At 43.2% G+C, this 16,792-nt stretch overlaps 1 protein-coding gene across 6 annotated transcripts in view; it reads left to right on the forward strand.

Annotated features, from left to right (window-relative positions):
• LOC139265949 (coiled-coil domain-containing protein 112) overlaps nucleotides 1–16,792 on the forward strand; it is a 32,956-nt gene that overhangs the window by 1,439 nt on the left and 14,725 nt on the right. For 2 of the 6 annotated variants that reach the window (XM_070883575.1, XM_070883583.1), the window contains exons 3-8: nucleotides 9,922–10,043; nucleotides 10,901–10,990; nucleotides 12,779–12,854; nucleotides 14,075–14,459; nucleotides 15,033–15,449; nucleotides 16,230–16,325. In XM_070883575.1, the coding sequence (XP_070739676.1) occupies nucleotides 9,922–10,043; nucleotides 10,901–10,990; nucleotides 12,779–12,854; nucleotides 14,075–14,459; nucleotides 15,033–15,449; nucleotides 16,230–16,325 (1,186 nt within the window). Of the gene's footprint in view, nucleotides 1–6,139; nucleotides 6,835–8,637; nucleotides 8,871–9,921; nucleotides 10,044–10,243; nucleotides 10,473–10,900; nucleotides 10,991–12,778; nucleotides 12,855–14,074; nucleotides 14,460–15,032; nucleotides 15,450–16,229; nucleotides 16,326–16,792 lie in introns of those variants that run through there. The other 4 variants (XM_070883592.1, XM_070883601.1, XM_070883611.1 and 1 more) reach the window with 4 other exon arrangements.

The following is a 16,792-nucleotide window of genomic DNA, read 5'->3' on the forward strand; positions in this document are numbered from 1 at the left end:
GCCTTCTGCGAGATTGGCTTTCAAACCCTCTTTGACTCGGTTAAAATGCTTAACAACTCCGTTGCTTTGAGGATTGCACCGAGCAGTAAGGCGATGCTTGATAGCATAGCGAGTGAGGAAATCTGCGAACTCGTCGGACACAAACTGTGGTCCATTGTCAGTAATTATGACCCTTGGGAGGCCCCACTTCGTGAACATACGCTGCAGAATAGTGACGATAGTTGACGAGGTCACTGAACTTGTAGCGATTATGGATTATTTGGAATGCAGGTCATGTACTACAACAAGGAAATGCTGATGCTGCGGAACTGCGTCAACTGGACCGAAGATATCCAACTGAAGTTGTTGCCATGGTCTTTGTGTCCATGGAATGGGCTTCTCTGCTGCCGGTCGGATGTTTGTGGCATTTTCGCTCAGACTGCATGCTTCGCAGTGTGAGATGAACTCCTCGATGCGAGTGTCAATGCCAGGCCACCATACTGAATCGTGACGTCTCTGCTTCATGCGGACACTGCCAGGGTGTCCATCGTGTGCCAATGAGAGAACGCGCTGATGCAACGACTTGGGAATTACTGCTCACCACGAGCTAGGCAGCCATCGTTCCAAATGGAAAATTCATCGTGAAGACTGTGGAATGTTTTCAGCTCTTCTGAAATTTGCTTAGGCCACTTAGTCTGAAGGAAGTGGTATATGTGCTGGAGCGTAACATCATCCTGATTTGGTTTTGAGTTCGTCGCACGAGACAAGGTTTCTGATGGACTGAGTGATGAGCGATGTGACATATGTGTCGTCATCTGTGAACAAGTCAGCACCAGAGTCCGAAACCGGTGTCGAGTGGCTGAGCATGTCAGCTACGTGGTTGCGACTGCCAGCGATGTACTGTACATCAAAGTTATACTGATGAACGTGCTCTGACCATTGGCTGATTCGTAGTGGTCTGCCCAGATCCAGTTATACCATAGTTAGCGCTAAGTGATCCGTATGGAGGGTAAATTTCCTGCCATAGAGGTAAAGCGTTCACATGCGTAGATGCAAGCGAGTGCTTCGTGTTCCCCTGTAGAGTATTTACGTTCTGCGTGCGAGAGGCGAAGGCGACTGGGCGTTCCAGGCTGTCAATCCATTGCGAGAGCACAGCACCCAAGGCAGGGCCTGATGCATCATTAGTGACCTACGTAGTGGCATTCAGATCAAAGTGCGTGAGGATAGGAGGGGATATGATTTTCTCTTAGTGTGGTGAATGCCTGAGCCTGGGAATCTGCCCATTCCCAAGGGATGTCCTTGTGCAGCAACTTGTGAAGTGGTTCGGCAATGTGCGCGTAGTGCGAGACGAACTTCAGCTAGAAGTTGCAAGTGCCGAGGTATGATGAAAGTTCTTTGATGTTGGTAGCTTCCTGCATTCACTGGATCGCGTCAATGTTGTCTAGCGTCTGCTTGACTCCTTGTGCTGTGATGCTGTAGCCCAGAAAGTTTATTTCTCCAGCAGCAAATGTACACTTATCGGCATTAAGTACAATGTTATGTGTAGCAAGTCTAGCCATAACTGCGTGAAGTCGCTGGTCATGTTCTTCCATTGTCCGTCAATGGATGATGATATTGTCTAGCAGATTGAGGGCTCCCTCTATGTCTGCTAGCATAGTAGTGACAATCTTCTGAAATGTACTTGGTGCAGAAGATAGTCCGTACGGCATGCGTCGATACTGATACAGACTATCATGCGTCATGAATGCCGTGAGCGATTTGCTTTCCTCCGCTAGGGGTATTTGCAGGTAACTGCGGCGCATGTCGAGTTTCGTAAAGACTATTGAGCCGTGGAATTCTGAAGACAATTCATCGATGTTAGGAAGAGGGTACTTGTCAGGGATGATGACCTTGTTTGACCTCTTTCAGGTCGATGCATAGACGGATGATCTCATTTTTATGCCAAGCAATGACTACGTTCAAGATCCAGGGTGAGGAGTCGGTGCTCTTAATGATTCCCTGAGATTTGAGTCTCGTTATTTCAGCGGATACTTGGTCGCGAACGGGAGACAACGAAGTCGCTGCGTAACTGGTTTGACGGAAGGGTCAACGCGGAGACAATGGCAGAATTTTGTTGTCACTCCAAACCCTGCGAAGATTGAGGGATACTGCTTGTCAAAGTCCACCGTGTGCACAGATGTGTCGGTTGGGTCGTAAACTAATGTCCCCAGCATCGAAGCATTGATCACACTCGATCAGCTTCGCTGAGCAGGCCGCATAGTCCGCATGCCAGACACGAGACTCCCAAAGCAAGTGCTCTACTCGGAGTTCCCTCATGGCAAACAAGCCAAAGGTGGGCAGTGGAAACACAAGGACACCTTCAAAGCATCCCTGATAAAGTGCGACATCCCCACTGACACCTGGGAGTCCCTGGCCAAAGACCACTCTAAGTGGAGGAAGTGCATACGAGAGGGTGTTGAGCACCTCGAGTCTCAACGCCGAGAGCATGCAGAAATCAAGCGCAGACAGCGGAAAGAGCGTGCGGCAAACCAGTCCCACCCACCCCTTCTCTCAACGACTATCTGTCCCACCTGTGACAGTCTGTGGCTTTCGTATTGGACTGTTCAGCCACCAAAGAACTCGCTTCAGGAGTGGAAGCAAGTCTTCCTCGATTCCGAGGGACTGCCTATGATAATGAAACTTTGAACCCAAGCTTGTCAAAAAGATCAACACCCATGAGGCTTTCATCCCTTCGCGACATTAAAAAAAAAAAAGTTCTTCAATGTTATGTCGAAGTATATCGGGACAGATATGGCCCCAAGTACCTCAATTTTGGAGTCGGAGTACGCGTTTAGAGTGGAAGTTGCGGGCTGCAGTTGACAGTGCGTGAAGTGGGTTTTGTATACAGCCTCACTCAATAAGGAGACTTTGGCTCCAAGGTCAATGAGGAGGCAGATGGGCGTGCTGTCAATGTTTACCTCGCAGTCCTTGAATTTGCCCGAACTGATGTGCGAAATGTTACTACTGGTGTAAACCATATTTGGTTCATCACTATTGGAATTGTCCCCATGTCGAATATGCTGTGATGAGCAGACACTAGCAAAATGCTTCATTTTGCCACATGCAGAGCATTTCTTCCCACTTGCAGGGCAGTTAGGACTCTTTGCTGAGTGTGATTTGTCCCCACAGTTAAAGCAGTGGAAGTTAGGCCCACGATCCGTAGTGGGTGGCTTATTACTAGCCCAGGGTCTCTGCTGTGATTTCCGCTTCGGATGAATGACTTGCACGTGGGCTGTAGCTGCAGTCTGCTGCACAGGGGGAGCAGGGGATCTGATCACTTTTGAATCAGAAAGCACTGATTCGATTTGGATGGAATAATTCATTACTTTGTCTCATGTCAATTTATCATCCTCCATTAGCAAGTGTTCCCGAAAGCGGGCATCGTTGTTTTCTCAATCATTTGATCCCGGATCATTTCATCTAAGTGCTCCAAAGTTACACGTAGGGGCCAGTTCAGTTAATGAAATGATGTACTGTTTGATTGGTTCACCGTTCTCTTGCTCCCTTTTACGAAATTGGTGTCTCTCCATCACGATACTTTTCTTTGGCCCAAAATAGTTCTCCAGGGCATTTCCAGCGTGTCCATTCGCCTCGGGGAGGGTGGAGCCTGCTGTCTGCGCCAAAAAAATGATGCTGCACCTTCTGTACATGCGCGGAAAAAAAAGTTACGTTTTTGATGTTGCAATGGATGCGCATGCACAGTACAACTCCGAGTTGGCAATTAGCCATTTTCAAAGAATCCGTTGTGTGTGAGAACACTGAGTGCTGTGTGAGAGCATTGGAAAAATCCCAGCTGCACCAGTACAAGATGCAACGTGGTGCAAGGACCAAGAATTTCTTTCAGGGAGAAGTGGAGGCACTCGTTACTGTGATTGAGAACCGATGGCAGGAGCTGGACACCAGCTGAGGTCACATAAAAGTTCCACCCAAAGAAATGAAGAAACACTGGAGCCAAGTTGCAGAAGATTACTGTGCAATGGTGACCACCACAAGATCTGGAGGCCAGTGTAAAAAGAAGTGACAAGACCTTGATCAAGTAGTTAGTGTAAGTAATATTTTCATATATTCAAAGTGACCAGCTGTATATGTCCCACCCAGCAGAAAGACACCCTCCTTTGAAAAGTTAGGTTTTCATCTTTGCACAGGAAGGTGGCACATAATAAAAGGGAAAGAAAACAGGCGGAGGCCTGGAAAATCTGCACCCACTGGCACCTTTTGGAAGAGAGAGGCGCTGCTTTGATGGGTCCTGCCTGGAAAAAAGCAATCAGTACTGCACAAGCTGGGCCCACACTCGAGGGAGAGGATAAGTCCTGCAAATTCATTGTGGTCCTTCAAATCAGCCTGCTGCCTGGCCAGCGATGTGTGAGCCGACCCTGCCCCCTCCTCTGCTGCTAACCATTTGACTGTTTTGTTATATGTTGCAGAACTTGAGGCCAACCCTGACGATTCAGACACAGACGAGCCTGAAGAGGAACATCTTCTAATCCAACCTTCCAGACCAAGAACATGGGGGGAGGGGGAGGGGATGGAGCTGGATGAAGCCCCCACTGTTGTACTGACTCTGGAGGAGGTGCCACTCATGGAGGTGACAGCCCCTTCCGAGACTAGTGGTTTGAGTGCTGGTGGGACATTCCATGGTTTCACACCTTCCGAGGTTGCGGGTCCCAGTGGTGTGGTGCAGCGAGGCACACCCGTGGGGAGGAGGGGAAGGAGAGCGCGACCGCACTCTCCTGAGGTGTAGGATCTAACAGATGTGGTTCAGATCATGTCATTGAGTGCGGAGAGCATTAACCTTACCCGATCACTCCTGGACGCTATCAGTGGGGTGAGTGATGAGGTAGCGGGACTGTCGGGAGAAGTAACAGCAATGACACGAGAAATGGTCCCGGATATCGTTCCCATCAGTGAGGGAATAGTGGCCATGAGGGAGGGAATGTCAGAGGTAGTGCAAATCACGTTACTGACCATGAGGGAGGGAATGTTGCAGGTCCTTGAGACACTGTCAGGGCGCCTGTTGGAGTTAGCTGCTGCAATGAGGGAACATGCCTCGACTCTGCGCCCATTGACAGAATCAACTGTCACTCCCACTCCAATCCCCATACCAGCCTCTGAAGAGCCCACAGCTGGGCCCTCCAACTTGCCGCCTAACGGCGATTGCCCCCCCCCCCCTCCCCCCACCGAGATGTGCAGTACCCAAGATGTTAGAAAGAATAAGCTTGGTACGAAGCCCAGAAACACTGCGCCATTGCCTACGGGCAGGGGTGGTGGAGTGTCTAAGACCAAGCATTAGTGGACAGCCTTAGAATAAGATGGAGGAGATATAGATGCAGCCTTTCTTTGCTGCTGTTATTGTTACTGTTGTAACTGTTCTCACATTAAAAGTTTTTTTTGTAAGTTTTATGTAAATTTACAAGTTTAAATGTTTAAGTGATCAAGTTTTTAAATGATAAAATAAAGTTTGATACAAGAATAATTTTATTACAGTTAAGTTAAGTACAAAAGAACTGTTAAACTTTTGAATAAAATATATTTTACATTAAAACTGAATCATGTTCCATTAACACAACACATCATTATGGAACAGCTCCAAACAGTAAACATGGTCCATGTGGAATAGTTGTCACTAAGCCCTCGGGCATCAGTAAAGCATTCACGAATGAGCTGCTGGTGCAAGTCTCCAGCAATCGTTAAAGGGACACGATGGCCCGCCCTCCTCCGCCCTTGTGCTCCGGCCTCAGGCATTTGCATGACTTCCTCATCCTCGTCGTCGTCCTCCTGCTCGTCATCTGCATCATCCATGTCATTATCAGCCACTCTCATCGCAGGTGGGTCTTCCACTACTAGGTGCTGCTGTCTCATGATGGCTAAGTTATGCAACATGCAGCACACAACAGTGAACTAACCGACAATCTCTGGAGTACAGCAAGTTGCCTCTGGAATGGTCCAGGCATCGGAAACGCTGTTTCAAGATGCCAATGGTTCTGACAATGATGGTGCGCGTCGCAATGTGCGACATGTATTCCCAGTCAGCTTCTGTCCGGGTTATGTGTAGGGGCGTCGTGAGCCAGGTGGAGAGGCCGTAACCTTTGTCTCCCAGTAGCCAGCACTGCCCTTCTGGCTGCTGCTTCTGAATCATGGCAGATATAACTCTGTCGCGTAGGATGAACGCATCATTGCTGCTCCCATGGTATTTTGCGTCAACTGACATGATGCAATGCATGTCGTCACACACGAGCTGCACATTAATGGAGTAGAAGCCTTTTCTGTTCCTGTACATCTTTGAAACCTCCAACGGTGCTCGCGAGGAGATGTGGGTACAATCAATGCAACTGTATGGGAAGCCAGTAATCCTGGAGAAGCCCACAGCCCTGTCACACATTGCTTGGGCGGTCATGGGGAACTTTATGAAGAATTTCCTCTGTGCATACAGTGTAGCCGTCACCTGGCGAATGCAGACATGTGTTGCATGTTGAGAGATGATGCACACATCCTCTTTTGTAGCTTGAAATGAGCCGGAGGCATAGAATGAAAGTGCAGCTGTGTAACCTTCACTTCAACTGACAAAGTAGTCCTGATGTTTCTAAGTTCCAGGTCTGCTTTGACCAACTCACAGATCCCAGTTACAACTTCTTTGTGGAAATGCAGCCCTCTGACACAGTCTGCATCAATCAGGTGGTGGTACGAATGCCTGCCTCTATATGCTCGAGGTGGGTAAGGCCTCCTGCCCAGCACCCTACAGGCTCTGATGTTCCTGATGCGATGAAGTCGAATCAATTGTCTCCTACGTAGCACCATGATGCAGAAGACTCACACAAGGTATGGCATTGTCAGTATTGCCCCATGCTTAAATTTAACCATTGAAAGAAACTCAAAACGACAGGAAAGCAGGCAGACAGGACAGGTTCGCAGTTCTTTCCCCAAGTCTGTATGGATGGTCTTTTCCCACCCCCCACCCTTGCTCTTTTTCTCTCTTTCTCTCCGGCCAAAGCTACAACCATCCAGCCCTGCTTCAAGATGTTTGGTGGTTGCATCTGAGTGAGTTTTAAAAAAAAATGAGAACTTCTGAAATCCCACAAATTTGCACTTCGTTGACCGGTTTTTAAAAAAGTTGAATATTATTGATTTTGACAGTGTTCTTGACTCCCTGCAAAATCTTCAATTTAAAAACAATGGTGTCATTCAGCGTCGATTTGTCAATGGCCCAGAAGGTTTTTCAGGAGTGGCCAGATACGCCGACCTAGGAGGAAAAAATGTTGGCCAAATTGCGAAAAAAATTTAAAACTGCGCAGACATGAGGCTATGACGTAAAAAAAAACTGGCCTAGAAAAATCGTAACTAAGTCAGTTACACCGGCACAGATCGCAGGAGGAAACTTGGGAGAGAAAAAATACGTTAAAAAAAACGGCGCAAATGACCGGGGAAAATTGAGCCCAAAGTGACAAGCTGAAGCCCCAGTATAGATTCCTGCCAATTTGAGTACATGACCATTTATCCCTACTCTTTGTCTCTTATCTCCTAACCAATTCCCTATCCATGTCAATAGGTTGCATCCAATTCCATAGGCGCTCATTTATTTTACCAGTCTCTTTTATGTGGAACCTTATCAAATGCCTTCTGGAAGTCCATATAAATACGATCTATAGATACTCCCTTATCTACCAGGTTAGTTATCTCCTCAAAAAATTCAACTAGTTTCATTAGGCGTAACTGGCCCTTTACGGATTCATGCTGGCTCCCTGGTTCATATTTATCCAAGTGCTCAGTCATTCTGTCCCTAAACAGATTCTAGTAACTTACCAACAACAGACTTCTTGTTACATTTATATAGCACCTTTAACGTAGGAAAGCATCCCAAAATACTTCAGAATGGAGAAATGGAACACTGACTAGCAATGAAAGGGTGATGGCAGAAAGTAAGATTTTTTAAATAAGCTTTTTTGAGGAAGCTTTTGAAGGTAGGGAGAGGTTGCAAGACAATGGGATTTGGAGAGGGAGTTCCGGAGAGTAGGGCTGAGACTGGTGCAGGCTCTTTTACATTTCATGGAATGGAGGGAGGGGATGTATACCAGAGAGCAGTGTTGAAATTCTGAAGAACACAGACAGAATGCAACTAGTTTAGGGCAAGCTGAAGTTTGTGAAGGGTGGAGCTTTGGAGGGCCATTGAAAAAGGCATTAAAGAAGTTGAATTGTCTAGTGATAACAAAGATATGGATAGGGGTTTCAGTGTTGGTGAGTGTATTAAAAGCAGAAGCAAACAGGATAGAATGTGGGGTTTGAAGTTCCACTCTGGTTTGAACAGGACATTAAGATTACACACTTATGTGGTTCTGCCTGAGCAAGTGGTTGGGATAGGGTTGGCATCAGTTAGAAGAGTATGGAGTTTTTGATGAGAGTTGAAGCCCTTTCCCACAAAAACTAATGACCCTTTGATCGAGTAATTTTCTTCGAATTACATTACCTTTTAAAGGAAACTATATATGATTGACTAATAATGTTGCAGTTACTTATTAAATAGATTGTACATAAACACAATTTTCAGTTAACTTGCAATTTTTTGTTTTAAAGTAATGCTTTTGTGATTGGTAACTTTAGACTTCAATGAGAAACTGATTTATTTTTTAAAGTTGTATGTATTTACAATTTTAATGAAAAAAATACACTAATTTATTTTATCTGATGTGAATATTTAGAAATACTCAAAGTTCCAGTATTGTTGAATTCTAAGTTAACTGATGTTGGCGAGGCAGCAATGAGGGCACTACAGTTGGGTTAAGCAGCCCCAGGCGAAGAAGGGAGAAACCCGATTCCCATTTATTGACCCAAAAACAGAACATGCTGGAAACACTCAGCAGGTCAGTTAGCAATTGTGACAAGAACAATTAAGTTAACATTTCAGATGTCAACCTTTCACAAGAACTCAGAATAATTGTTCTGACTAAGAGTCTGTACCTGAAATGTAAACGCGTCTGTTCTCTCACAGATGCCATCTGACCTGCTAAGTGTTTCTAGTATTTTCTGTTTTTAGTTCAGATTTTTTAGCAGTTTGTTTTTTAATCCCATCTATTAGAAAGTGTACTTTTGTAGAGGTTGGATGAAGACGTGATTGAGCTTGGCTTGGCTGCAATGCCCTTGCATGGTCCAATAACCTGCAGATGCTCACTTTCCAGCCTAGCATATGAAGAACAATTATTTGGTCGAAATATCAAAGGGCTGCCAGTGCACACTGAATTGAATTTCACTGAAAGTCGATGCTTTCAGGAGAAAATACAAGTACTTATTACTAGCATCTTGCAATAAAATCTTTGTTGTGTGTGTAGACATTATTCTTCTTAGGCGGTCCCTCGAATCGAGGAAGACTTGCTTCCACGCCAAAAAGGGATGAGTTCAATGAGTTCACAGGTGTTTCAATGAAGGACTTAATATTCCAGATCCCAAACAGCATATTGAAGGGTGGAAGATGCCTGTGCATGGACTTTTTTAACATGTGGTGGCCGTTTCACACCAGCCACCACACGGGCTTGACAGAGCTTGGTCTTGATCCAGTGGCAAGGGTTAACCAAGACGACTAGAAACCAACTCTGCTGCACGAGCCTCGTGCGCACACATATCGCAGTATGGGCTGGCCTGTGCCGCCCCTGGGCCCTCGCCTCTTCTGGGCCCCGACCTCGCGCCTCTCCTGGGCCCTGATCACATCACTCGGGCAAATGATCGGGATAGACATTACCAAGCTGCAGATAACTGCAGAATAAATAAAATTAGCTGAGTGTTTGAAATGCAAATACAGGTCACTTGATTATGAAGAAGTACAAATAGAATAATTTTTGACTGCATCGTTGGAATGCTTCTTTTGCACATAAAATTTTTTATAATTCTAGTGTATTGCTATTTTTTCCCCCAATCCAGAATAGCCAATTTAGAAAAGGACAAGAATACCCATATTTTCAATAAAAGGAATGGGTTTAGAGTTGAATATAGCACTCTTGAAGAACTGGAGCTGAAGCTGACAAACAACAGGAAAACAGAAAGTAGGAATTCATCAATTTTTTGGGTGGTTTGTTTTTCTTCATCCATATGCATTCACAATCTTCATACTGTCATGCCAACCTGTGCTTTTTCTCTATGTTTTAATTAAGAATAGAATGCATTTTGCTTTGTTTATGTTCCCAGATCTCTGCTTATTACTGCTGTATTTTTATGCCTTGTATCAGTTGGTAACACTTGCCTCTGTGACAGAAGGCTCTGGGTTCAAGATGCACTCCAGCTAAAGTCCATAATCTAGGCTGACCTTAAAACAGGACTACTGTATTATTGTATGTTGTATTGAATTGTTATGCTGAGGACCCCTCTGCCTGCTTCTGTAGTTTGGGTAGCAGTTAAAGATTCCACAGCACTATTTGAAGAAGGACGGAGACTTCTCAGTGTTTAATCAATGTTCCACCCTCGACCAGCACACAGTACGTTATTCACCACCTTGCTGTTTGTGTGATCTTGATGTGTACTAAATAACTACAGTAACAATAGTCTCTGCACTGCAAATTAATTAATTAGATGTGTTGTGATTTGAAATGCTTCTGAGGCATTTGAATGATCCTATATAACTGCTAGTTTTCTTTCAAAAATGCCTTTTGAAGAACACTATTGAATCGGCCATTTAAATTTATCAGTGTTTTGAGGCAACTTACTAGTTCAAAATAATAAGAAATAGACTAGATAAACATGGATTATATGTAAATCAAAGACAAGGCCATAATTTCAAGATAATAAATTGCGAAAGTAGAAAGTTTTGGCATGTGGTGATCTTAATAGCTGACTTATATTTTGATGGGGCCTTTTTTAGATTAAATGTAATTTGTAATTACTTGCTGAATTTTTCTTACAACAGAGATGAAGGTTCAGCAACAACTTGCAAAAATACGTCACAACGTAAAGAGATTCCAGAGCCAGCTAAAGGATGTCAAACCCACTCCAGAATGTATGTACAACATGCAAACAAAAATGTGTATCCATGATTGTGACTGATAGTGTAATACCTACAGCTGTGAATAAGTACTTTTGATCTCAGTATAAGCTTGTGCACTTTGTATTGCAGTATGTGTAAGGATTATTTTTAAACCAAAATTTAATAAAATACCAGGATGAAAATTGTATAGTATGATTTTCTTTTATGAAATCAACACCAGAAAAAAATGGAATACACTACTTACAAGAAATACCCTTTCCAAATAAAATATTCTTGAGTGGTGAGAATGTGGACTGGTTAAAGCAGATTGCATTGACGCATTTAATGCGAGGCTTGACGCAAACATTAGAGAGAAGGGGATAGAGTGGCAGAGTGGGAGGATTTTTTTTGTATTGGTTCCTGGGATGTGGGCGTCGCTGACGAGGCCAGCATTTATTGCCCATCCCAATTGCCCTTGAGAAGGTGGTGGTGAGCTGCTGCCTTGAACCACTGCAGTCTGTGTGGTGAAGGTACTCTTGCACTTGCTGTTAGGAAAGGAGTGCCAGGATTTTGACCCAGTGATGATGAAGGAACGGCAATATATTTCCAAGTCAGGATGGTTTGTAACTTGGAGGGGAATTTGCAGGTTATGGTGTTCCCAGGCGCCGGCTGCCCATGTCCTAGCTGGTAAGATGTCGCAGGTTTGGGAGATGCTGTCAAAGAAGCCTTGGCGTTTTGCTGCAGTGCATCTTGTAGCTGGTACACACTGCAGCCACGGTGCGTCGGTGGTGGAGGGAGTGAATGTTTAAGATGGTAGATGGGGTGCCAATCAAGCGGGCTGCTTTGTCCTGGATGGTGTGGAGCTCCTTGAGTGTTGTTGGAGCTGCACTCATCCAGGCAAGTGGAGAGTATTCCATCTCACTCCTGACTTGTGCCCTATAGATGATGGAAAGGCTTGGTTGAGTCAGGAGTTGAAACACTAGCTGCAGAAAATCCAACCTCTGACCTCTTATAGCAAAACCACTGCCGAAAGTTCTGCCTGGACGCAAAATATTGTGTGCCTCGTTTTGTGCCAAAAAAAATGTTTTTACGCCATGCCCAGGTGCTAAACGGGGCACAAATTAGCTGAAAATCCAGTGCAATGGTTTGGAAAGCTATTTGATGTCTCTGTGAAGAAAAAGATAAATGGGGACAGGCTTTTTTGGAGAGAAAAAAATGACTGAGGGCAGTTATGTTTTGACAGTAGAGAAGTTGCAAGACAGAGGGCCCAGAAATGCAGGCTCAGATGAGGACGGAAGGCTGCAGGGAAAGGAGGTCTGCTCTGGGCTGTAAGCTAAAATGCAGAGGAATTATTCTGTTTTGTTAAGAGAAATGACCCACTGAGGTAGTGTTGAGTAAGGTGAACAAAAGCAGCTTAACAATTTTATCAAGCCTCACCTCGCCAAATATTCACTCTGTCTGCCTTCAGAGAGATTAAAGAATTACATGTGCGTAAAACAATTTCTTGTCCAGATCACAAGGATGGTTGTTATATCCTTGGATTATACTATCACTATTAGATATAGGAGAGTGTGAATCAACTCCCATAAAAGTAAATCACTCGGACCGCTTCAGTAAGTGGCTGATGCCAGTGAACCCAGGTTGGTATTTAGCGCAGCTGGGATTGGAGCATTTCCCTAATACTATGGTCTGTTTGTTTAAATAGTTTCAAATTAATCTCCTTTTCAAGTATATTAATTTATACAACTATTACCAATGGTGGTTATTATGGCATTTGCTCACATGTATTTACTAATGGATTAAGAAGTGTGATATTTTCAGTTATAGAAAAGTTGAGAGAAATAATGGAAGACGTTGAAGATGCAATCAGTGTCTTTAAAGAAGAACAACGGCAGATGTAAGTTCTTAAAGTTCTGGACTTCTCTGAATTGTTGTAGTGGTGCTGAGCTTTTAGTGAATTGCTTGTAGATATGTTAATGCTTTGGTTGAAGACCCAATTGTAATTGCAGACGGGTAGAAGAGCATTTGGGACCAAAGAAAGATAAACACAATGAAAGTCAAAATTGGAAGCTGATATTTCAACCCTTAAGTGTCTGCAAATTTGTTATAATCTACTAATGGTTTGTATATTTCCAGTCTGTGATCGTATTTTTCAATATCTCTGCAGAACAGCTTTAAATTTACCAGCTTAAAAATGAATTTCACATTTGCATTGAGCTTTGGTGCCACTTTGTCATGATAGTTAGGATTTCAGTGAATTATAAATCTCGGTGGGGATTTGAAACTTTTGTACATCTCCACTTGAACTGGAAAAACAGCTAGCAATACAGTTCGTGGTTTTATTCTGAGAAACTTGGGCTGTGTCTTGAGAGAGCAATTTATAACACTGGGGTGAAGTATATGTCTGTCATTGGTGGTGTTTAGAGGTGGGAGCAACATGAGGTGACCAAGGGTCTTTCTCTCCTGTCTCCTTCTCTTCCTATCACCTAGTCATGCCACCTTTGTTTCTTTCCTTTGAGGAATTTTGATCTCCCCCACCTACTCTAACGCACCACTACTCATCTGCATTCCTACTCTTCTCTTGTCATCCCAAGCTTGAATTCCCCCATGTATGAGGGTTCGATGCTAGGACAGCTGAGTCAGCTGAACAGATGGTCTCGATCTTGCCTCTCCTGGGATTCATGAGGATGTTTGATCCAATCTATTTTGTATAAGCTATGATGGTTGGTAAATAACATGTTGTCCAGACAGCTATCAAGAATATAATTCAATAGAATGACACCAATGATGCTGCATTCAATTGCTATTAGCATATTAAATTCCCTATTCTTCCAATAGGATCAAGTATCGGATACATATAAATGCCTACCAGACTGTAATGTACATTCCTGTAATTTGCAGAAAGTAATATTAACCTTGTGATCAAGAAAAAAATCTGGAAAATAATCATATATATATATATATATATATTCTATATATACACACACTTATATTGTATCTTGTATCATGTTTTGGCTGTTGAGAGGTAGTGAAATATATGTGAATGTTTAGAATTATAGAATAGCGCTCCTTTTTAATTACATTTTCAACGTGATTTCTGTTCCATTTTTAATTCAGGTATGAAGAACTTATGAAGGAAGAAAAGACTACCACTCAGGAAATTTTAGCTGTGGAAAAAAAAATGGAAGTATGGGCCCAGACTCCAACAGCAACAGTGACACCCAAGACTACCTCAGCAAAAGGTCCATCAATTAAATCTGGTCCAGATAGTGTGCTGGTTGAAATTGCAGAATTTCAAAAGTTCCTTCAGCGGACAGGACGCCAAGGTAGCTGGGATGATTTTGACCATCAGAACTTTCTCAAATTCTGGATAAAACACAAAGGAAGGCCATCATTCATTGAAGAGGCTCTGCAGCATTTGGTTGGGAAGACCCAAGAGGACATAATGCAGCATGAGCAATGGCACCAAGAGTTTCTCTTTCTCGAAGAGAGGCAGAAAGAGGTAGGAACTTATGGAAATATTTGGTTAGTATATTGAAGTGTTGAGTAGAACTGTAATTTAAGAGTTCAGTGTTTTTATTTCCCCAGCAGTCCACATTGTTCTTCCTGATAAGAATTACTGCACACAGAACACTTTTAGTTCTGTAAAGGTGGCATTTCTTCCTAGTTCGCAGCAAACTGGTGTTTTTAATATGTGTTGATTCTTGAAAATAAATGCACAGAATAAAATGAAAATCAAAACAAACCTAGTTCAGTAGAGCTGCAATGAATTAGTGATAGGATTTAGGTTCAACCCCTCAGTTTCCCATTAGGGAAGATGCTGAGCAATTGTTCCCTGCAGAAAGGAAAAAAATCAGAGGGTGAGTATCTGTACTGCTTTTGTGCAGATCCTAGTATTTGGCTTGAGTGGAGTGAAATTATTTGAGATTACAGTATTAAGCCTGGCATCTTTAAAATTGGAACCAGTAACGCAAAGAAATAAACAATGTCGTCACAGTCAATCAGCATAACATTTAGGAGACTGAATCTTCCTAATCACCGATGGTGTTTTTTTTTTGTTGAAATTACTTTGCAGGCTATTCAGAAATGGAAAACAAAGAAGCAACATGAAAAAGTGAAACTGCTGAGGATGCAAGCACAGGCAGAAGAGGAACAGGATGCAGAGCATCTGGCAAAAGAAGAGGCAAAACGGCTCAGGTTTGAGAAGGAGAGAAAAGAAAGGGAAGCCCAGCTGCAATTATGGAAGAAAAAGAAGGAAATGGAGCTTGCTTGTGAGAGAGAACAACAAATGAAGGAAGAAGTAGAGAAAATGAAAAGGCAAAGGAAGGAAAATCAGAGGCGGCTCGAAGTGAAGAGAATACTCGAAGATTGTGCTGAACAAAAGAAGGAGAAGGAGGAGTTTCTGCGATTGGAAGCACAAATGAGAGAGGAAGCTGAGAGGGAAGAAAAACAATGGCTTGTGATAAGAGAAATCTCCAGGTTTCAAGAGAGGGTGAGTCTTTTGGAAGATAACTTGTTTAAGAAGTCCCTAAATAAGATGATTTATTTAGTTTAGTTTTTTTTTTGACTAGTTTGGGGACATGCTACTTGTACTTATTTTTTGTCGTCTTTAAAAAAGAAAATGCAAAATTTTGCTAATATATAGTTTTCAGGTTCAATGCTAAAATATGTAGCTTCCTTACATTTTATAGACGTACAGGTACAATGTCCCGAATCCGGCAACCTCGGGGCCGATTTTCGTACTTTTCCGGATTTCGGAGAAGAAAATTCAATGTCCCGAATCCGGCAACCTTGGGGCCGAGGCCGTGGCGGTTTTTGTAGTTTTCCCGATTTCAGGTCAGACATTAACACACTGCATGGGTCAGGTCAGGTCAAGGGGAAGCACGTGAGTCAGGTTGGGTCGGGTCACACGTGGGTTGGGGTCAAAGGGTATTTGGTAAGGCTTGGACCGATCTTTAAAAAAAAATCTGGTTTTCGGACAATAATTCCGGACGACTCCTTCTGCAATGCGCTTTTCTTAAAAAAAAAAAGTCCGGTTTTTGGACAATAATTCCGGATTCCAGACAACTCAATCTGCAATGTGCTTTTCTAAAAAAAAAGTCCGGTTTTTGGACAATTCCGGTTTTTGGAATTCCGGATTCGGGACGTTGTACCTGTACTTTCAATTTGGAATACTTCCACTTCCACTTTTTCACACAGGGAAAAGGAAGTTATTTTGTGGCAATAAAGGTAATCACAAAGCAATTACAGGTTGTATTTTTATACCACACAGGATTTTCAAAAGTTGGAGTGCAAATTAGCAGAGAAACGAACAAAGCAAGAGAAGGACGATGAGCGAGAGAGGAGATTGGCCAAGCTTAAAGAGAAGGTTTTTTAAAAAAAAGATACTGGTTTTAATATGTGAAAAGGCAGCTGGCTCACTGAGATTAATTCAATTTGTTAAATGTGAACTATCGAAAGGGAAATAATGCTCTTTAAAACTCATTTCTTCTCCACCCAAATGCTGAAAATCAGCTAAAAGTGTCTGCCCTCTGAAATATGTTTAAACCCCAGGATGTAGGCCATCGGGTCCAGGGGATTTGCCCGCTTTTAGTCCCATTAATTTCTCCAGTACTATTTCTTTACTAATACTAATTTCTTAAGTTCACTAGACCCTTGGTTCCCCACCATTTCCAGAATGTTTTTTGTGTCTTCTACCGTGAAGACAGGTACAAAGAATTTCTTTAATGTCTCTGCTATTTCCTTATTACTCATTATAATTTTTCCTGTCTCTGCCTCTAAGGGAGGCAACTCCTTGCTAGCTAATCTCTTTACTTTCGCTAATCTCTTCCTTTT

This window comes from Pristiophorus japonicus, chromosome 1 (assembly GCF_044704955.1).
Source record: "Pristiophorus japonicus isolate sPriJap1 chromosome 1, sPriJap1.hap1, whole genome shotgun sequence".
Taxonomy (NCBI): domain Eukaryota; kingdom Metazoa; phylum Chordata; class Chondrichthyes; family Pristiophoridae; genus Pristiophorus; species Pristiophorus japonicus.